This window comes from Drosophila serrata, unplaced genomic scaffold (genome assembly GCF_035046125.1).
Source record: "Drosophila serrata isolate PLE 108 unplaced genomic scaffold, ASM3504612v1 contig_74, whole genome shotgun sequence".
In the NCBI taxonomy this organism is placed as follows: Eukaryota; Metazoa; Arthropoda; class Insecta; order Diptera; family Drosophilidae; genus Drosophila; species Drosophila serrata.
In genome coordinates this window covers 116,734-139,415 of record NW_028256972.1, presented here as the reverse complement: position 1 = coordinate 139,415, position 22,682 = coordinate 116,734, and the positions used below count along the sequence as shown (strand labels likewise).

At 40.8% G+C, this 22,682-nt stretch overlaps 2 protein-coding genes and 1 long non-coding RNA gene across 7 annotated transcripts in view; 2 read left to right on the top strand and 1 right to left on the bottom strand.

Moving 5' to 3' along the window:
* Positions 1–2,024: 2,024 nt before the first annotated feature.
* LOC147644877 (uncharacterized) lies at positions 2,025–7,471 on the top strand. The gene is made up of 3 exons (XM_086839496.1): positions 2,025–2,693; positions 5,819–7,203; positions 7,268–7,471. Exons 1-2 carry the CDS (start codon positions 2,434–2,436, stop codon positions 5,886–5,888), a joined length of 330 nt encoding a protein of 109 aa, XP_086695622.1. The 5' UTR covers positions 2,025–2,433; the 3' UTR covers positions 5,889–7,203; positions 7,268–7,471.
* Positions 7,472–10,668: 3,197 nt separating this feature from the next.
* FASN3 (Fatty acid synthase 3) overlaps positions 10,669–22,682 on the top strand; it is a 46,696-nt gene continuing 34,682 nt past the window's right edge. For 2 of the 5 annotated variants that reach the window (XM_086839340.1, XM_086839329.1), the window contains exon 1: positions 10,669–10,938. Coding sequence is in view for 3 of the 5 variants with exons in the window: in XM_086839329.1 (XP_086695455.1) it covers positions 10,801–10,938 (138 nt within the window). In the remaining 2 variants the exon portion in view is untranslated. The remainder of the gene's footprint in view (positions 10,939–22,682) is intronic. The other 3 variants (XM_086839356.1, XM_086839363.1, XM_086839350.1) reach the window with 2 other exon arrangements.
* On the bottom strand, positions 17,169–22,235 carry LOC147644876 (uncharacterized). Its single transcript, XR_015273135.1, has 4 exons — positions 20,194–22,235; positions 20,061–20,125; positions 18,408–19,945; positions 17,169–18,351 (listed from the first exon to the last, which is right to left on the bottom strand). It is a non-coding gene; the product is annotated as an uncharacterized LOC147644876 (long non-coding RNA).

Here is a 22,682-nt window from a genome sequence, read left to right as displayed (position 1 = left end):
AACTTAATTTTGAGAGCAAAATATGAATTAGCCATACATCACGGCTGTCGCAGTTCAGCGCGTGTAGGCCACGAATACATTCGTCGGCAGAGTCAATTACATTACGTAACTCAGCGATATTCGAATTGTTAGCGGTAGGCAACGACAGAAACTTCTGAACAAAAGTTCGAGCGATGAGCGTTTTCTTGTTATAAGGATTTTCCAATTTCTCCCATGCGTCTTGGTAATTATCATTACAAACGGCAATATGTTTAATTAGGGACAGGGCTTCACCATCCAAATATGATTTCAGATAATGAAACTTTTGGCACTTGGAAAGCTTGTTGTTATTGTCTACTGAGCTTAGAAACAGATCACTAAACTGGATCCAATCCTCGTATTTTCCAGAAAATGTGGGAATCCGAATTTTCTCAAACCTTGGTCAGTTGCTCCCGATGAGGAATGAATTTGTTCCAATAGTTGGTTTTGTCCCTCAAATAGACGTTCCACTGTACTTGAGAGCAAAATGTTAGACTGGTCTTGGCCATAATCTTGCCCTCCCATCTCGTCCATCTCCCATCCCTCCCATCTCTTTGGCTTTACTAAAAATAGCGTGCGCGCTGTAGAACTTGTCTTCATATTCGGGTATATCCAAGCCAGGGTCTTCATATCCCTCCTCCATGTTTTATTCTACTAAGTCCTCGGAGAGCTCCATAAAGTGGTCGAAAGTTGATACTAAACGTTTTTACATCTCTGTAAAAACTCTGTAGCGCTGTTAAGGGTGCGAGTTATTTGCCCCTTGCAGGCACCACGTTGTTGAATCGTCCGATGCATTATTGGGTTCATTACGAAGAAAAGTCTTTATCTGTGGTTTATTATTTACGAAAATAAACATAAAAGCAATCGCGGTTATCCGTCTACTCGAACGGACCAAAATTTGTTATGATTATAAATGCAGTGGACTGTATTGGATTTGTCTTAGGTGTTTTATGTTTATTAATTCATGTAGCGTTCTAGAATAGGTTTTATAGGCGGGTGCGAAAAGCGAGCGGTTGCTGGTAAATTCCAACTAGATCTAACTGGCGAAAATATAGAAACGTGCAGCAGAAAAATAAAGATCGCGTGATGTGCCAATACTCATGCACATATACTGCATTTTGGTTATGAGTGTGAGCTTAAAGCTTTATGTTGTAAACAAGACAATTGTGTTCATTAAACTAGGTACGATAATATGTAAAATAATAACAAGTATAGAAGTAATAATTAACGACCGATTAATTTCTCAACAGGCATTTATTGGCATCCGGCTACAGATGACTTTAGATTCAGCGTAAAGTACCATCGGGTTCCCAGCAGAGTGATGACGGGGGAACGCGTCCCTACCAAGAGGGAGTTCCTCAGCTTGGTGATGTCCACGTTTGATCCGATTGGGTTCTTAAGCTGCTACATGGTAACCGCCAAGCTACTTATGCGAGAGATTTGGCAGAAAGGAGTCACATGGGATGAGCCATTGCCAGGCGAGCTAGCCACGGCATTTGAGAGCTGGCGACAAGAGATGAGCTATGTGAAGGAGTTCCGATGTCCACGCTACTATTTGGGTACTAGACGAGTACGAGGACTCTAGCTGCATGTTTTCGTTTACTCCAGCCAGTCGGCGTTTGCTGCGACGGCGTATTGGCGGGCCACCTACGCAAACGACGATGTGCGGGTGCATTTCGTATGTTCCAAAACGAAATGTGCTCAGATGAGGACAATGTCAGTCCCGAGATTGGAACTACAGGCGGCCGTGCTGGGACGGATTCCAAAACAGTGCTGCACTGGATAAGCAGCACCCACCGGCGGTATAAACAGTTTGTTGGAAACCGGGTGGCAGAAATCCTGGAGTCGACGGAAGTATCACAATGGAGATGGATACCAACTGCCGAGAACGTAGCAGACAACTCGACCAGGCCGCAGCGCCATGTGGACCTCGGTCAAGGATCACGATGGCTACGCGGGCCGACGTTCATACAGGAACCGGAAGAGAATTGGCCGAAGAGCTTCTCTAGTTGTAGTGGCTGCACGAGAGCCACCGACGAGGAAGAGATGCCATGTGAGTTTGCGTTAGTGACTGCAAACGGATTTGTTATATCTTTGCAAAGGTTTTCATTACAACTACAACCGGCTGGCTTCGGCCACGGCTTCGGTCCTTAGATTTGTCCGACGACGCCGCCAACGCGGAGCACATATTGATCCGGCAGGCGCAAAGTGAAACGTTCTCCGGAGAAGATTGGGACAAAGCTGAAAGGATCTCAAAAGAAGGCAACCAACTGCGAGGGCTGTCCCCGTATTTCGACGACGATGGAGTCATGCGTGTAAGGGGAAGGATCGACGCCGCTGCTTGTGTGGCGCCCAATTATACTGTCCCACAGACACACGCTGACGGAGATTGTAGTACACCACTACCACGAGAAGATGGGGCATCAGAACCACAATGCGACCATAGGCGAGAAGAAGAAGCAGAAGAAGTTCTGGATAACGAACTTACGGAGGCTGATACGGAAAGTGGTGGCTGACTGCCAGATTTGCAAGCTCCGGAGGGCTCAACCGATGCAGCCAATAATGGGTCCCTTGCCAGAAGACCGACTGAAAGCCAACGGATGGCCATTCAAGCACACGGGCTTGGATTATTTTAGACCGTTGCACGTGACGATTGGACGTCGCATCGAGAAGAGGTGGGTGGCACTGTTCACTAATAATACTAATTATTTTTTTATTATTTTTTGTGTTGAGGAGGGGGAATGCCTAACGCATCTTCCCTATTGCCGTGGGCTTGCACCCACTAAACCCCCCCTCGCATTTGGCCGTGTTCCCACCTCGGAACAGCTTTCGCATTACTTCAAGGTGGCGCCAATTTAGCGCAATGCGCTCTCATCATCTTTCTGCGTCCAGATTACCCAGTTAATTCGTCCAGATCTTGCTTCTTAGATCTGAGAGTGTTCTCCACGAATCCTGCGATGTGTTTCCATGGTCTTCGCTGCCTATCATCTTCGTGACAATATTTCCTGCCTTTATTGCCCCAACAGCTTTTTCCAGGCAGTTCCGCGCAGGTCCGAATTTCTTGCAGTGGAAAATGGTGTGTTCAGCACTGTCCATCAACGCGTCTCCATACTCACATCTGGCGTTGGTTCTTTTCCCTATAGAGTGCAGAAAGGCGGCAAAGTAGCCATGGCCTGTCAGCATCTGCGTGACGTAGTAATCCACATCTCCGTGTTTCCTTTCGTACCAAGCTGTCTAGCTGTCCATCTTCCCCTTGCTTCGGCTGCCCATCTTTCGCGCTTTGGCCAATAGGTCGATTGGTATGGCGCATGCAATTACTAGTGCAGCAGGGCCGGATACCGTTCGATATGCACTCGCGATTCGTAGAGCCATGGTTCTGTGCACCTCCAGTAGAGGTTTTGACCTGCAGGTTGTCTCAAGGGTGCCTGTCCAGACCTCTCACCCGTACAGCATGATTGCGTGATTTATCTCCATTAAGAGTTTCCGCCTTGATTGTAAGGGGCCGCCCACGTTTGCCATGAGTCTGCTAAGCGCCTTTGTAGTCTCGGTCGCCCGTTTCTTCGTCTCTTGTATGTGTGCATTGAATGTCAATTTTGAGTCCAGTCTAACTCCTAGGTACCTTATAATCTTCTGCGTCCTTATTAAAGTCTCTCAAACTCTCATGTCTATTTCTAGAGGGATCCTTTTTCTGCTGGCGAATTGTAGGTCTGCTTTTCGTCCGCTAGTTTCAGGTCGTGTGAGTTCAGCCAGCTTTTTACACGTGTCATTATAGTCGTGCCCTCAGGGATGTCTAGGTGAAAAATTTCATCGTAGCTGATGTTCCAAAGCTCCGGTCCAAGTATTGATCCTTGTGCCGCTCCTGAAGTTATCGCTATACATTTCTCTCCTGCTTTTGTTTGGTACAGTAGTCGTCGGTTCTCAAGATAGCTCTGTATTATCCGCATCAGATATCCTGAGATCAAGGCATCAATTATGTTGTCCCATTTAACGCTGTTGAATGCGTTTTTAACATCCAGTGTTGCTAGGAGAACTACCGGCCTCGAGAAGTGGTTGCCTTGTTGGCTGCTGAGCGCTTGGTTGACGACTTCTTGGATTGCTCCAATGGTCGACCTGCCTGGCCTAAAGCCATACTGTATCGGTGAAAGACCCCCACCTCTTTCGATCGCTGCTGATAGGCGTGGCTTAATCATTTTCTCTAGTAGCTTCCCGGTAGTGTCAAGCATACATAGTGGTCGATTAGCTGATGGGGTTAGGGGATCTCCTTTGTCCTTACTTATGAGAATTAATCGTTGCCTCTTCCAGATGTCGGGGAATTTCCCGCTGTTAATGCAATCGTTATACATATCCAGCAGGATTTGGGGTCTGCTCTCCGCGATCACTTTTAGGACCTCTGCTGGGATGTTGTCGGACCCTGGAGCCTTCTTCCCTTTTAAGGTTTTTGCCGCTTTCAGTAGCTCGTCCACTGCGAAGAGTTCGATCTGTTCTGCTTTTGGTGGAGAAGTTCTCGCTTTACTGTTTGTATGAGTGGGGAATAATGTTTTGACTGTATGGTCTTCATTTAGTTCTGGTGTTGTGCTTCTTGTTCTCAGCTTCTTCATCACGATTTTATACCCTAGCCCCCATGAGTCAGAGTTGACGTCGTTGCAGAGGCGTTGCCATTTTTCCGTTCTGCTCTTCCGGATGGCAGCATTTAAGTCCTTCTTGGATTTCTTAAATTCGTCATTAGGTTCTGTGAGAATCCCCCTTCCTCTAGCCCTCGTGAGGCGGCGTCTGTTTTTAATACACGCTTCTCTAAGAGCTTTTATCTCTTCTGTCCACCAATACGCTTCTTGTCCTTGTCTTCGAGAATTGCCCTTTTTTGGCATTGCAGCGTTGCAGGCCTGTTTTATGATTGCCAGGTTGTTGCTAACTGCGTTACCGCCGCTCTGTCGGTTCTGCCTTGCGGCAATTTCTTGTATCAGCCTTGTGGTTAACGTTCCATAATTTTCTTGTTGGTCTTACTGTAGTCATTTTGTTTTCTGCTGTGTTAAACGTTATATAGTTATGGTCACTTCCGTTTTCGGCGTTGGCGCAGTGTTCTGCCACTAGGGCTATGTCGGGGATTGTGCCCTTGTTCCCTACTCGATAGAATGTCGGTATTGCCCCTTCATTTCCTGTTAGCATTCCGATACTTGCAGCCATATTTAGGACTCTACGGCCTCGAGAGTCAGTTGATGCCAGTTGAGCCCTTGAGTTAAAGTCTCCTGCTATTATAAGGTTTCCTCCTATTTGCCTGGCGTTGTCTTCAATACATTCAAGTTTCGTCTGAAAAGTCTGAATGTTGTCACTTGGGGCATCTTCCTTTTTTGTCGCCTCTGTGTGAAAGAGTGGTAGGGTCGGGGATCCAAATTGCCGCCGTCTTCTAAAATTTATTAATGACATTCTCTCGTGTCGTTCGTAAACTTGCTACTTACACGCTGAACTGCTGCTGTTTGAAAAGAGCGTAGATGATTTGGGCGGTCGCTTGTACCCTAAACGTGAATTTATCGATTATATTTCGTCTATGGTGTATAGAGCCAGGGTTGTGGTTGGATTTATTAAACGGTGGTCGAAGGAATTCAATGACCCCTATGTTACTAAAACCTTATATATTTCTTTAGTTCGTCTTATATTAGAATATGGATGTTGCGCTTGAAGCTCTCAGTATGGAATACTTCGTAAACGCATTGAATCGGTTCAAAAGAACTTCATACTTTTTGCTTTACGCGGTTTAAATTTTGATACACTAATGGACTCCTCTTAACTAACTTACCATCCTTAGCCAACCGCAGAAATATGCTTGGCTTTACTTTTATATACAACCTCATTCATGGTGTCGGGGAAAGTGCTGACTTGTTGAGTCAGCTCAATTTCCAATCCAACCCGACTGGCAGGCGAAGTCCTTATATGGCGCTCAAAGCTTGATGCAGATGTTAGAATATTAGATAACTTATTCTTAAAGAGGAACTTTCGCATCCAGCCATTCCGATAACTTGAAATCCAATTAAGAAATCACTTGGAAATTATAATGGAAGCCCTTTATAATATAGGAAGAGAGCTCCAAAAGATTTGTTGTTGTTGATCTTCGCTTAATAAAACCATCGGTCGAGGGTCAACAGAGCCCGCTTTATTCTCGGCAAGATAGCCAAGAACGCGGCTTAGGGCAAGTCCGAACCTCGGGACGCCGAGGACAAGGCCAAATTCCTTGCGAAAATCTAGGAATTTGAGGCATATAAAACGGCGTTCCAGCCCTCAATGGCTACGCGCATTCGTTCACAGAAAGTGAGCGAGAGCACACCTAAGAGGGCGAAGGACCCACAGGGCAAGCCGAGATCCACAAACTTTGTCAGCAAGGCAAAGAAGTTTAGCGTGGTGGCCAGAGAAAGTCTGGCTATGGCTCTGGTGGATAAGCACCATGACGACGGTCGCCGGCTGTCGGAGAAGTGGGAGAAGATTGAGGCCAAGTTGGCCGTCATGGTTGGTTAGCATGCCGACCTGTCCCATCCCCTCATTCGACTCCTCCGACGTGATCAGGGGGCACCGGGTCATCAGATTTGTCTACGGGTTCTCCCGGAGCATCCTTGCGGATTGTGTGGCTAAGATTAGCGACACTTGAGCTGGCTTTAAGATTAGGCTCGACCACGCCAGGGAGATCCCAAAGAGACACAGAGCTCGCATCTGGTCACCGAAGGGGCAAACAGACCACGCCAGGGTGATTGCCATTTTTGAGGACCCAGAACCCCAGAACCCCCAGAACGTCCATACAGAGGACTGGACTATCATCAAAGCTGAACAGGAGACGAAGGTGAGCCAACCTTTTCTTCTGCTGCTAAACCAGCGCTGCCTGCCTCAGCTGGAGGCCAATGATCACAAGGTCCGGTACGGCATCAGGAAGTCCAAAATAAAGGAGGAGGTCGATGACACCAGCAAATTGTTGGACAACATGGTCATCGACGACAAATCTCCTGACGCCACCCCCACCAACATCGATGTCGAACATCGTACAGATTAATCTGAAGCGCAGCTCGCACGCTTCAGCAAATCTCACGATCCTTCTAAGGGAGAGGGATAGCGACATCGGTTTGATACAGGAGCCTTGGACCAGGGACGGGCAAGTCGCCGGACTAAGGATCCAAGTATACACACTACTGTGCACAAACTCGAATGGTAGGTCGAGAGCTTGCATAGTAATTAAGAATCATTTTAATGCTTTTCGCTGTCCCAATCTCAGCACACCTGACCTAGAAGTGGCCAGATTCGTGGCGGCGGATAGGAGCGGAATCATGATTGCATCGGCATACATGGCCCATGACGAACCGGCCCCGCCTGAGCCGGTAGTCAAGCTGCTGCAAAGGGCCGAAGAAATGAGGACGACCCTGGTGCTTGGGTATGATGCGAATACGAGGCATACGCTCTGGGGAAGTTCAAAAAACAATGAAAGAGGTGAGTCACTCTTTGATAGTATTATATGTAGAAACGTTACGGTATGTAACAAGGGTAATACGCCGACATTCATCTTTCCAAGCACGGAAAATTTTCAAGGTTGGGAGGAAGTGTTAGATCTCACCATGCAAATCGAACACGATAAATACAGGGTTGAGAACTGGAGTGTATCGACAGAACACTCACACTCTCAGAACATAGGTACATTTTTTTTGACCTAACGGTACCAGTAAACAAACAGGTACCAAGGAGAAACCCCCGTAAGACGAATTAAAACAAATTCAGCGAAATTGTTCAATCTAAATTAAACGGCAGGAGAACCAAGATACAATCCACCTCAAAGGCACTCGACAAGGAGGTGGAGGACCTCACGAACATCCTGAACAACGTCTTCCAAGAGACATGTAAGATTTCATTCTCGAAGAAGCAGTACCCACCGTGGTGGACAAAGGAACTAAGCGAGCTCAGAAAGAGAGCGGAAAAGTCCTTCGCTTTACGCGGTTTAAGTTGTGATGCAAATCAAAGATTACCTTCTTACACTAATGGACTCCTCCTAATTAACTTACATCCTGAGCCAACCGCATAACTATGCTTGGCATTACCTTTATCTACAACCTCATTCATGTTGTCGTGGAAAGTGCTGACTTGTTGAGTCAGATCAATCAGATGCTATATTCCTTTGGTATTGCACCATTGTATTTGCATGAACCTCTTAGAGTTTTGTTTGCAAATTATAATGATTTGTACACATTAATCTCAAACGTGGATAGCCTACCAAAACTAAAAACTTTAATTCTAACACACGTAGTAAACTTGCAGGCTAGCAATTTGGCAGCACGCCAGTAGCTAATTTCCTCGTTTTCTTTTCAATATTTCCTATCGCGCTTACTAACAGTTAACCCAACAGGCACGTACTTGGTTTCATACGGGCCACTTGTATGTACAGACTGTAGTGCATCAACGTCCATAAATAAAAAAAAATAAATTATTAATTTAGAAGACGATCTTATAGTATACTTATTAAACAATATTAAGCAAATGTTTGTCGAATTTACGTTCTGTGCAGCATATAGGTATTTACCCTACAAGTAATTTATTCGATGCCATAATATTAACTTAGTGCTGATAAGTACCGAATTGTGATGTAAGCATCGAATAGTGGTGTAAGGTGCAGCACAGACAACGCACTCGAATATAATGTCGTAACTTCTCTATCACCTGTTATGTTGCCAAGCCGTAAAAGATTTCACAAGGACTCCGGCTCCCTTTTAACTAGCAAAAAACTGCGGGGGCAGCCACGTTTACCGCGGGAGAGGTAGCTCGAAAAAACTGAAAAAACTAAAAAACAACAAGGCATGACGAACGTCGGGGGAAATGCTCTCACCACTCTCTCCGCCAACTCAGAACTCTGGAATTCAAGATTGGGTTCACCGGATCCTCCGTGGACGCCAGGGGCCCAACGCTGCAAGTGAGTAATACCGCCAACTTTACGCAGCCTGTCGGCGCCCCGTTGCGCAGGGGACACTGCCGCCACCCACGCACCGCGCACAATTTGCGGGAGCACCACCGCAGTGCAACCGTACTCGCGACTTGCACAGCCGAACTTCACGAGTATTTGTGTCAAGCCGACGAGGTTGAAATCCTCTGTGTGAAGCTGTCTTGCAATGGTAGCTTCATTTATATTACCGATTACTACATTCCCCCATTTTCGGAACCTTCTATTTATTGGAACCATCATTCCACTATTCAAATGGTTTCCAATTGACTTTCAGTAAGGGACCAATTGGTAGTCCTAGGAAATTTTATCATTTCTGGGGCTATTGTTTCTCAAATAATTTTACGATAAATTATTTTAAAATTCTACATAACTCGATTTTATTGGTGACTTGTCGATATTTCGGTGTCCTAAGTTAACCACATACGAAATTCCACTCATATGGAAGTAAATATCTGACCGTTCTGAATTTAATTGCTCATTTTATTATATTTTACAAAGCCATGAATTTATCTTTCATTGATTGTGTTTTCTACCCTTTCTTCTTATTTATCAGCTCAGTAAAACTTAACCGTCCTGAACGCGCAGTCTTATAAAACAGACTTGTTGCAGGGTCCAGATCTCACAGGACCCAAAACAGTTTTTTAGTTTATTTTTACACTAAAAGTAAGCCTTAAAGAACTGTTTACTCACTTTCATATGAAAATACTATCATAAATAATGATAAGGCAATTGCCGATCTATTTAATGAGACTTATTCTTACAATTTGATCCTGTTAAAAATTCTGTTCTTGTCAAGAAACTGGATTTAATGGGCTTTTCAGTTGATCATCATATATAGATGTCAAGTTCTCAGAATGGGTTACTTCTGGCGTCCCACAAGGGAGCCAGTTGGGTCCCTTATTGTTTACATTATACATAAAAGACCTGACAAGAGTTCTGACTAACTCCAGAGTACTCACATTAGCTAACGACGTTAAGGTTTTGCATGCAATACAAGGACGGCGCTTGCCAGTCGGATTTACAAACAGATCTTAATAATTTCCAAACATGGTACAGCGTAAACTAAAAAATCGAATGAAAACCTTTCGGTCCAAAACTTGCAATTTGAACGCTGAACTTCTGCTCTTTAAATGAATTAATTTTGATGACCTGAGCGTCCGATTCAATCATAATCTAGAGTTTATCGATCTTATTTCGGGCAATTGTTTTCGAAGGAATTCAATGACCGCTATGTTAATTTATCCTTATAAACTTCTTTAGTTCGTCCTATCATAGAATATGGATCTCACGTTTGGATCCCTCAATTCTTTTTGTTCCTTTTTTTTTTTGTATGGAAATTTGCACCAGCTAAAATATTTTCTAGTCTTCTTCAAGAAATTTAACTCTATAATAAGTTAATATTGGTAAAGCTGGGAGGATAAATATAAGTCGGCTTGTCAGAGACAACTTTTAGTTTTTTCTCTTTATCCATTGAATGGTAGGCGAACAATATTAGGCATGCCATGAGGCATGTTTTGTAAATTTCTCATTAAATTAACATCAATCAGCTTATTTATACAATTGAACGATTTTAATTACTTTGAAGTGTGCATGGTCAAAGTACTTGTGATTAATTTAAATTGATGAATTGATAATGAAGGCAATATTGTACCGAGTAAGTATAAAAGCGAAGGGAAAACTAACGAACACCTAGTTGCTATCTGATTTAAACTCGTTCAGACGATTTTCTCGTGAAAGTAATAAGCGAAGAGTCCAAGTAAAAATTAAAATAAATTGAAAAACGGGAAGGCAAAGTATACTTAAATTTTTGAAAAAAAAAAGATATGGAGTCAAAAAAGAACAAGAAATATTCAAGATCGTATCCGGATACAGATGGCGATGATATAGTAATTTCCGGAATGGCGGGAAAATTTCCAAATTGCCGGAACGTGTCAGAATACGAGTACAAGCTTTATAACAAGGTAAACAACGAAATACGAGAAACATTTTTTTTACCTTTCTTGAATATTGGGTATATAAAAAAAATTTGTATAGCTTTCCCCGAAGCCTGTGTATGGTTTTGGCATGCTAATCAAATATAAAATATAATTTCATAATAGCCGGTTTTCATAGAGATGCTTTTGTCATCAACCAAACGTTGAACTAATTCCTTTTATCCTTATGAAACTCTTAAAAATTCGTTCAACTGATGGTGGAGATCTTTATGAGAAGAGATTATAATAAAAATAGATTGTACATATGTATATGTATATACCTTGAAGAATACAACTAATATGTTATTTTGTTCGATTTTTTCTTGTAATGTGCATAGGTTCCCAACGACTTAAAAAGATATACAATATAATTAAATATAAAATAAAAATGTTGAAAAAAAATATATATATATCTATCCTTTACATATGTATATAATTCCTTAAAATTATTTTTTAACATATCTAATTTAATAATGAATACTAAACAAATTTTTTTAGCTAATTTTGCAGCGATAGTGCTTCGTCACCTAACGCATATTATATATCATAATTATAAAATATTTTGAGAGTTTTAGTTTCAGCAAATAAATCTAAATCACCAGCCGATATACATTTTTATTGTGAGAACATTGTGAAAACTTGGTCTTTAATTACAATTTTTGTTTATTATTGTTATCGCGCCAAATAGGGACCTGGTATTTTTCTGTAGATCTGTCGATTTGACGTGACGTATCGTCATCTTGTTCGCATTTGAGCACTGTTTTAATGCACTGAGGGAAAGCAAGAGGCCAATAGTTTCACGGGTACGGAAACGCGAAATTTAAAATACAAGAAAGTTTGGTGGCGTTAGGAGATTTCTGAGGGCACACATTAAATATTTTTTATGAAATACACTGTTTACGACCATTTGCCTCTACCTCTCACATGCAGCTCCTTTACACATCTTAAATTGTAGATCCCGCAATGAGCAAAAATGTACGGAAAATATGAATTTAGAAGTTAATATAATTTAATTACTTTATCGGAACTTTTGGATGGCAAATGTTGTTGTTGTTGGTAAAGACCATTTCAACATGTATCGCTTCTTTTTATTAATAATTGTCCTATAGCGATTGACCTGCATTCTAGCAGTAGCGCCCCCGTAGGACAACTCCCAGCCGCCCTAATATTATTTTTCCTTGCCGGCCTACACCTTTCTTATACATATATATTTCTCTTCAAGGTTTTCTTCTTCTCTAAAAAATAATATATATGGGCAATTCTCTGGTGTTGAATGCGACATTCCTACGCATTCAAACAAAAAAACACATGTGCCAAGACTTTATTTTAATCGTATAAAAATTGAAACGTATAGCTCTTGCTTAGCACTATAATTGGTGTTATGGTTGATTTTGAACCCTTGTTTGTTTTCAAGATATTCACTAAAATGTACTGCGTTCTCACGCGACAAAAACAGAAGTTACATTTGCAAGAAACCAGTTTAAGCTCTGATTTCAGCGAAACGAGATGAAAAATTGTAGTAAAATAAATGTTAATGAATTACGCAATGAATTCTCTTAATAATGTATTTTGTTTGATTTTAAAATATTAAGTAGTTATTTTTATACCCGTGCAGGGTATTATAATTTCAGTCAAAAGTTTGCAACGCAGTGAAGGAGGCACCTTCGACTATATAAAGTATATATATTCTTGATCAGGATCAACAGCCGAGTCGATCTTGCCATGTCCGTCTGTCCGTTTTTACGCAAACTAGTCTCTCAGTTTTGAAGCTATCTAAATGAAACTGTATAGTTTGTCTTCTATATACTCTCGCTCGTATATATGTCGGAACGGGCCGGATCGGACGACTATATCATATAGCTGCCATAGGAATGATCGGAAAATTTTTACATGAAAAATTATAACATTTTTAGTTTTCAACAGAATTTAATTAAATTTGAGATAAAGCCATTTCATAATATTCTACAATTTTGTGTACAATTTTATGAAAATTGGACGACTATATCATATAGCTCCCATAGTAACGATCGAGAAATTAATTCAATTAAAAAGTATAAAATTTTTAGTTTTCAACAGATTTTTATCAAATTTGATACATAGCCATTTTATAAGAAATAAAATAGGTTAATAAAATTAAAGATTATAACTTCTTCCGTTTTCACCAGATTTTCATCAAATATGAGATATAGCCATTTTATTTTAATCTACAATTTTGTGTAGTTATAAAAAAATCCGGACTACTATATCACATAGCTGCCATAGGAACGATCAAAAAATGAATACAATTAAAAATTATAACGTTTTCACTTTTCAGCAGATTTTCATTAAATTTCAGATATAGCCATTTTATATCAGTCTTAAATTTTGTCAAATTTTATGAAAATCGGACTACTATATCACATAGGTGCCATACAAACGATTGTTAGATGTGGAGCCAAAATGCCAATCTGTGAATGTAAAACTGAAAATATAATGTGTATAGGTGAATGAAATGAAAGCAGGTATTACTTCATTGTTTTTTAACATTAATATATACATATATTTTATATTGTATGGAAGAAATCCAGGAAGTCATCGAAGTTCTATCTGCAAGGGTATATAAACTTCGGCGTGCCGAAGTTAGCTTCCTTTCTTGTTTAAATTCGATTTTAGTCCCGGTGGCACGCAACATGTCGCACGCGACATTTTGGAAAGCGATAATTTAAACTAAAACTGTACGAACATTGGTAATCGCATGTTCTTTTGCATTTTATATTGACTCTTTGAGCTTTCTATGTCAAATTAGAAACCAAAAGTCAAAGCAATATGCTTTGGTTTAAGAAATTGGCATCAAAACAAAACATGCCATTTGCGTTTAAGCGTGTTTGACTTCGATTTTTTCGGAATTTATTTTTTTTTTTAAGCAATTTTAAGTTTTCGGCAGCGGTGCACCTTTCTAGAGAATTGCCTATATGCCAAAAACTCGAAATATTGTGTTTCCCTTTACTAATTTAATTATATTAACTGTATCAGCTCTTCTGAACTTCTGAATTCATCTTTTGGACAAATTTTGGTTATGCCCGCCATAACTTAAAATATGTAATGAAAGTGCAAGTCAGACCTAGAGGCAAATGGCAAATGAGGCAGCCTATTTTATTCGAATTTTTATTCCTTTTGCTAGCCGCTTGCAAAATACTAAAAGTGTGCCGTCGAGAATCTCCTAACGCCTTCCAACTTTCTAGTATTTTTATTTTCGTGTCTCCGTACAGGTTTGGAAAACGGCGCTGACAAACTATTTTCAACTTTTTGCCTCTCGATCGTGGTTTTACCCGATCCATACCGTGCTTAAAGGAGAATACAATATTTTGGCTTTTTGGCAAATATATTATTTTGTAGGGAAGAGGGAAACCTTGAATATAAATATATGTATATAAGAAAAATGTAGGCCAGCACGGACAAATTGGGACAGCTACACGGCTCGACTTGACGATCTGAGAGATCTCTATGTTCCTGGAACTTATTGTTTAACGCCAGACTTTTGTCAGGACGATATCGTAGACCCTGTTGGATGTTATTCTCAGCTCCTTCCGAGACTGACGCGATGGGTGGACCGAAGGGGTATATAGGCGTAGCGACTGGTGCCACCATGTCCTGTCGTAAAGCGGACACCGAATCACCCTTGTCGAACCATCTGTGTTTCTTGGACAGGTATTCCGAATGGCTATAATATTAAATCGTCTTGGAGCTGTCCGAGGGAGGCGCTACTGCTAAAATGCTGTCAATCGTTTTGGGACAATTTGAAGTTAAAAACCCAGCAATAAAAGTTGAAATGGTTTTAAGTTTCAAAAGAGCCGGGTCAATAAAATATGACCGCAACATTTGCCCTCCAAAAATGCCGAAAAAGTAGTGAAAAGACCGATCACACCTCAAAAGAATAAAAATTTTCGCGCTCGCAAACATACTGTACTTTACCCTCTCCATACAGTTCTTATTTCACAACCCGCTAGAAAAATACTTAATGTGTGCCGTCAGGAACATCGTAACTTTCTAGTATTTGTTAATTCGTGTTCCCGTACAGGCCTTAAAAACTGCACTGACGAAGAGCCGTTTTAAAATATTTGCCTCTCGCTGTCTCTTACTGCTTTAAAACGCTGATTTAACCTAACCATACCGAACTTTAAATTTACTTAATTTTGCAAAGCTAGAACCTCGTCATATAAAAATTCCATTATTTCATTAATTAAATTTTTTTTATATTAGTTTCAACAAATAATTGCAAACACCTAGCAAAAATCAATTTGCATTGTAAGACCATTTAAACGAATGGCCTCTAAGCTCTTTATTACATACTTTTTAAAACATTTTTTTTATTTAGCCTAGTACTATCATAAGTTAAATATTATACAATCACATAACTCCATATAAAATATGAAAGGAAGCTTACTTCGGTAGGCCGAAGCTTCTATACCCTTGCAGATTCTATCACTACGAATTAATACAATATAAGCTATATATAATTATGTTAAAAAACAACGAAGTTATGCCTACTTTCATTATATTCACTACAACGTGTTATGTTAATAGTCTTACAAGTACAGTTTTACATTCATAGTGTTGCATTTTCCTTATATATTGTATATGGCAGCTGTACGATATAGTCTCCCGATTTTCATAGAATTAAATACAAAACTCTAGAATAATACAACAATCTCATGCTGAAAATCTGGTGAAAGCTGGTTATATATTTATATTTATAATTTTTTGTTTCTAAAAATTTTCCGATCGTTCCTATGGCAGTTATATGATATAGTTGTTCGATCCAACCCGTTCCGATTTATATACTAGTGGCAGTAACTGTAAAGTTTCATTCAGATAGCTTAAAAACTGAGAGGCTAGTTTGCGTAGAAACGGACAGACGGAAAAGGCTAGATCGACGTGGTTTTTGAAGCTGATCAAGAATACATATATGTATATATAAACATTAAGCTAAAGTTGTAATATCCTTTAACGGTATAATTATGTAGCGAAAAGTGAAAGAAGAATTTTTCACTGGGTCGAGTACTAACATAAGATAAATGTTCAATGAAAAAATGTAAAGGGCTGCAGAATAGAACAATTTTAAGGCTTTGATTTTAAATATTTTTAAAGCTAGAATGAAGGGAAATTCAAAAAATAAAAACATTTCTCGCGTTCAGTGCTTTTCTATCCTGCAAGAAGAGGGTAGAATTTATGAATGACAAGGCCCATTAAGTGAGTTTAATTTACAAAAGTAATTTAAAAACGAAAATAATTTGTTATTGGGACGCGACGGCGTTGATGCCTCCGGTTATTGCCTTCAGCACCATAGCGGCAAATATATTAATAAATATTATTCCAATATATAATACGTTCAAATAAATTTAAAAAAATTTTAAAAAGTTTTTTTTTTACAAGAAACATATCTATAAAAAAATCCATATAATTGTTCGTTGTATGTAGAGGAAAATGCAAAACTGTGAATGTAAAACTGTGAAAAATTATCTTTCGAAGTGAACGGACGTGTTTTTTTCTTGCGCTCTCGATTTGTGTAATATTTTGCATAAAACCACCTGGGCTTAATTAATCTTCTGCTTTTGTTTACAATAACTGCACTTCGCGTGTGCCTGCAGATATTCTAATCTGTGTACTTTATTGAGTTTATTTCTCAAATTTTAATTGTGATGCTATTGCTTTGCATACTTGGCATTTCCTTTTGTGCCTTTTCTGTTTAGTCGTTGTTTGCGCCGTTTAAGCTAAACGCTCTTTGCTGGCTACGCTTCTGCTTTATTGCTCTCCCGCACTCTCTGTGCCTCTTATCTTACTCTTACCCGTTGCTCTCCCTTTTTACATGCAAACGTTAAGGTACAGTGGTAAGTCCCAATATGACTACTCAAATTGTCTGCTCTGCCAAAACCGGCAAAAAGCCATTGTGACAACATCTTGCACGCCAAGTGTGTTGATTCGAATGTTCTTGGAGCTGGATACTCAATTAAATAGCCTAATGCTAATAAATAAGTCTCCAAGTCTGGGGGTCATAAATAATGACCCTCCAAGGTGTCAGGACCGGAATGCCAGCCGACATTGCCACGACGGATAACCAATCTGCCTTGCCAAAAGACTTATAGCGGTTCCATCGACGAGAAATATTTTTGTTTTACGGCTCTCACCTGATCAAACATCGAAAGATGATCCTTCAGCCAAGGCAAAACCAAAAAACACAATTTTTCTTACGCTAGGTAAATTTAATCTTTAAAAATTAATGAACCTAACGAGCTCATTGACACAATTTGCTCTAGCAACTTCTGGTCAGGGTACGTTGTTGTCATAAAAAGTGGCCTGTAGGAATACCTTTTCCCAGGCGTGATCAGAGCACTGCGCCTTCTACGCCTACGAATCCCGACCTAAAAAACTAACTCTCTCCCTAGGTATCAGAATGCCAGAGGCTTCGTAGTAAGCTTACTAACTTGTATTCTGATAGTCTTTAGTTTGCTTTTCAGGTTATTGTGTTTACAGAAACCTGGTTAAAGCCGTAGATTCTGATCTCCGAAGTTTTTCGGCTTGATCGGCCAATCAAGCGTGGAGGTGGAGTTCTTATAGCGGTTGACTCCTCACTCACGTCAGAATTATAAACATTCGGTGAATGTAATGATGTTGAGTTCCTCTGTGTGAAGATATCTATCAATAATAGCACCATTTTTATTTCTTCCAATTTATTGGAACCTACCGCTATTCAGATGGTTTCCAGTAGACTTTTGGATAGAGACCAGTTGGTACTTCTAGGTGATTTTAATATCCTTGGTGCTATTTGGTCCTCAAATAATTCCACCAACGCTCTCCTAACTTCTACACAACATGACTTTATTGCTGGCCTTTTCGACATTTCGCTGTCTCAAGTCAACCAAGTACGAAATTCCTTACGGCGCCTGCTCGATCTTTGTTTTATCTCAGATACGGCGAGAGTCAGTTTAGTCAGGGTGGCGCCTCTGACGCAATCCGAAGATCCCTACCATCATCCTACCTTAGATGTGACTCTTGATATTGGGTCTGGGTCTGACTAACAGAATATATATGACCGTCCAGCCTAAAAAGTCCTATGTTTTGCAAGACGAACTTTGAACGGCTGGATAATTTTATATATGATTTCAAATGATCCGATCTATATATGCGCAATGATGGCGTGGATATTATTTTCAATAATAATAATAATAATTTAATAAGTCATAATAATAATAAGTTATTTATAAACATTAGCTGGTCAACGACTTCGGACTTCAACCGAGGACGGCGATCCGAAATTATTTGGCCTGCTTTGCTGAAGGCTCTTTCTGATTCACACGACGTGGCTGGAATACATAAGAATTTTTTTGTTAGCTCCTTGAAGGGCTGCATGTTGTTTGAACACAGCTAGAAGTAGAATAATTTATTTTAAAATAATCATAATACACAATTTCTATATTTACCATCCATCGTTCCCGCTTTCTACATGTTGTCTGAGCAATATAATTGCGTCAGAACGCGTAGTCATTGTTTTTGAACTTATTTTGAGTTGAAAATTCGTAAAATAGCTCGAAGTTGGATTGGGTGGTGTAGGCGCTATCGGCGCTGATGTGGATGGTTCTTGAGCCAAATTTTTAAAAACATTGTGAAGCTCGTCTTCTAATGCTCGATATGCTTGATCGGCATTATTCGTTCTTTGGAAACCCTGTTTTTTAAACCTAGGGTCAATTAACGTTGCCATCCTAGGAACGGTGCGCGTTTCATAGTACCCAAAACGATCATTAAAGCGATCACTTAAAAAGCTGAATGCCAGAATGGCTTCTATGCTTTTAAAGCTATGTTTATAAGAAAACAATTGTATTTGCATTTTGGAGACAATTGGAATGACGAGGGACATAGTGGGGTACTTCCCGCCCGAAATTAATTTTGTGGCTTTCTCGAACGGACGAAGCAATGAACAAAATTCTTCCAGGACACCAATTTCCTCGGCAGAGAAAGGTGCCGGAGGCTTTGCAGTTCCTAACAATGCAATTGAGAGTGCCCCATTGGTCTGCAAAATTCGTTCCATCATTTGGAAGGCACTGTTCCACCTAGTTGGTACCTCTTGAATTAATCCAAGGGGGTCTGCCACCATTTGAGCGTCCTTAAATTTCGCCATGGCAGTCGAACTTCGCTTTATAAATGCGACAAAAATTTGACAATTTTAGAATTTCTTGAACCAGCAAGTTAATCGTGTGCGCAAAACATGGAAAACGTTTAATTTGCAGATGTTCGCATGCCTTCTTCATTGTAACGTCGTTATCATTAACTATAGTTACAACTTTATGTAGAAGTTTCCACTCATTTAATACTTGTCGAATAGTATCAGCGATATTCAGTGCCGAGTGATTTGTGGTCGTCAAAAGACTCGCCGTCGACAAGACTAGCTGAAACTAGCTGAAACTTTTTGTTCAAAAAATGGCACGTATATAAGCTTCATTTGCACAGGAAGTCCATCCATCCGTGGTAATTGCAACGTACTGGACACCTTCGAGCTCACATTCCAGATCCTTTCTTAAATCATTGTATATCTTAGGTAGCATTACTTCTCTAAAAAAGGTTCTGCTCGGGATTTAATATTTAGGGTCCATGTGTTGCATTAAATCACGGAATCTATCGTCCTCAACCATGGAAAACGGTTGAACGTCCCGTGCTATCATGAGCATTACATACATGTCCAATGTTTTTTTCTTTTGGGACTCCTGCGGATACTCTATATTTCGTTGCAGCAAACTATCTAGGCTTGGTGACTGACCATCTATTTCTAAAACACTATAGTTTGGATGTATACGTTTGAAGTGGTCCATTAAGTTAGTTGTGTTTTCTGCCGTTTTTAACGTTTTCCCACAGTGAATGCAGGTGGCCTTAGTCTTGTCCTCGGTTTTCTTAAAGCGCTGCCACACACATGATGTTTCTCGCTTCCTTTTAGGCGACGGACCTTCAATATTTTCCCTCGTTGTACCTAAATTATAAAAAATGTACAGATGAGAATTGGCCGCCACACGTGGGACATATATACGCAATCAACTACATTGCTTGTAGTTGGCCATGTACTGCGCAGTTTTTAATTTACTTACGGTTCAAGAACTTATTCATCGTTGAAACTGAATCAGCGTCGCGCTTACACCACCAACATCACTTTCTATAATTATAAGTAAATAATTAAACATTATTATTAACAAAATAAGTAAAATGTTACAAAACACGAACCTTAAGCGTGATTTTCTTCTTCGATTTTTTTGAATAGTGATGGTTCACGAAACATTGATGGTACAAAAAAACAATCTATGTTTTTAGAAATTTAAAAGCATCGGTGCATCGAACCCCTAGTTAGGATGGGCTAGAGGACTATCGATGTATCGATAGGGAGAGGTAGGATAGGTAGGCCCAGGGGGGGATGAGGCTAGTGAGCGAACCGGGAAATTCGGATGCGGATTAACAAAAAGTGTTTTTACCCTTTCTCTCGGCAAGGGCAATGAGGGAATGGATAAGTAACGGCTGGAGCTACGGAACAGGGGGAATGAACCGAGGTAAAGGGAGGTGCTAGAGGAAAAAACCCTGAGTAAAAAAACTGGAGGCAACACGTGCGCGACGAGATTTTGGTGAAATACGGAATTGAAAACGTGACCACGGTGAAGTAGCGTGGATGACGTGACCCGACCGCCGCCTAAGCGCCGCCCCGCCCTTGCCGTCGCCCTTACCGTTGCCCTTGTCGCCGCCTCAGAGCCGCCCAGAGCCGCTGCCTCGCTGTAGCGCCACCTGAGCCGTAGCCCAGAGCCGCCGCCTCAGCGTAGCCCAGTGCCGTCGCCTTAGCGCCGCCCAGTTCCGCCGCTAGAGCCGCAAGCTAGTCGCCGAAGTCGTAGCCAGAGCCGCCGCAGAAGCCCAGAGCGCCGCCAGCTCCAACGCCCGAAGCCGCCAGGGGCTACATCCGGTGAGTCCGTTCCGGATAAAGGGCGATCAGAAGGGGTGTTTGCCATATATTTTGTCTTTTTTGCTGCTGTAATACGCGCCGTTTTCCAGGCCGCATCCCCCATTGGTGCTGAGGGAAAAACAACAACATTTGAATAAGTTTAGTTTAAATTATTTATTGTTATGTTAGTGTCATTATCTTTGTCCTCCGCTTGGCCGTATCCTGGGTCCGGGATTTGTGCAACACAAGCGCTGTGATCAAAGGGGAACGGAGCAGAAGCCCGGTCGTTCCCTTTAATTTTTGCAAACACCCGTACCCCTATAATTTCTCTTGGAGCTCCAGCAGGGATTAAGGACCAAAGAGGGGATTTTATTTTGGTGGCCGATTGAAGCCAAATCATTAAGGCGCTTCTCCTCCGGGAATTTTGAGTCCCCAAAGAGGCAGCCTTGGCGCGAGCGCGTCCCTGGCTGAGTCCACGCTCTCGCCGGGAGTCAGGTGATGCCGTATTATAAAAGAAGCTGTAATTTGGTGAATAGCAATTAAATAAAAATAAATTAAGCATGAAATAGAATCATTGGGGAGATGAGCCGGTCGCCAGACCGCCTGAAATAGACTCCGGCCCGCCGAAGATGGGTGATGCCCCTAGATGATCAGGAGGCATCACAGGATGGGTGGGTGCGTCGTGGCGGAAACACCGATGCCACTAATTTGTCCCAGCAGTGTCGTCCGTCTATATTTGTTTGTTTATTTACCTTTATTATACCCTTGCAGGGTATTATAATTTCAGTCAGAAGTTTGCAACGCAGTGAAGGAGGCATCTCCGACTATATAAAGTATATATATTCTTGATCAGGATCAACAGCCGAGTCGATCTAGCCATGTCCGTCTGTCCATCTTTCCTTCTGTCCGTCTGTACGTTTCTACGTAAATTAGTCTCTCAGTTTTGAAGCTATCTCAATGAAACTTTGTAGTTAGTCTTTTATATACTCTCACTCGTATACATGTCGGAACGGGATCGGACGACTATATCATATAGCTGCCATAGGAATGATCGGAAATTAAAAAAAAAAAAAAAATTATAGCATTTTCAGTTTTCAACAGAATTTGATCAAATTTGAGATATAGCCATTTTATTATACTCTACAATTTTGTGTAAAATTTTATGAAAATCGGACTACTATGTCATATAGCTCCCATAGGAACGATCGAGAAATTAATACAATTAAAAATTATAACTTTTTGAGTTTTCAACGGATTTTCATCAAATTTGAGGTATAGCCATTTTATATTAGTTTCTAATTTTTTGTCAAATTTCATGGAAATCGGACTACTATATCATATAGGTGCCATACAAGCGATCGTTTGATGTGGAGGAAAAATGCAAATCAGTGAATGTAAAACTGCAAATATAATATGTATAGGTGAATGAAATGAAAGCAGGTATTACTTCATTGTTTTTTAACACACAGATATATAATTTGTATTGTATGGTTTTTTATTCATAGAAGTTCTATCTGCAAGGGTATATAAACTTCGGCGTCCGAAGTTAGCTTCCTTTCTTGTTTTTTTTTTTTTGTAATTAGCGATGGATGTGCTGTTGGAGAGGATGTTGTCAGATACTGCGGGCATTGGGTCGAACCCAGCCCTGGGCCTCATAAGCTAGCCCGGCGTTGCCCAAAAAAAGTCCGCAACAATATGGCGCCCAAACAAAAAGCAAATAAAAGAAAAGCGGAATGATGATGTCGCGTAAGGTCGCGTCCCGGGGCATCCAGCCCCCGCAATCGGTGGC

Excerpts from the sequence above, each read along its gene's own strand:
- LOC147644877 (XM_086839496.1), top strand. The coding sequence starts at position 2,434 with ATGGGGCATCAGAACCACAATGCGACCATAGGCGAGAAGAAGAAGCAG. Across the intron at positions 2,694-5,818 it reads GGACGTCGCATCGAGAAGAG|CCAACCGCAGAAATATGCTT; the intron begins GTGGGTGGCACT and ends TACCATCCTTAG.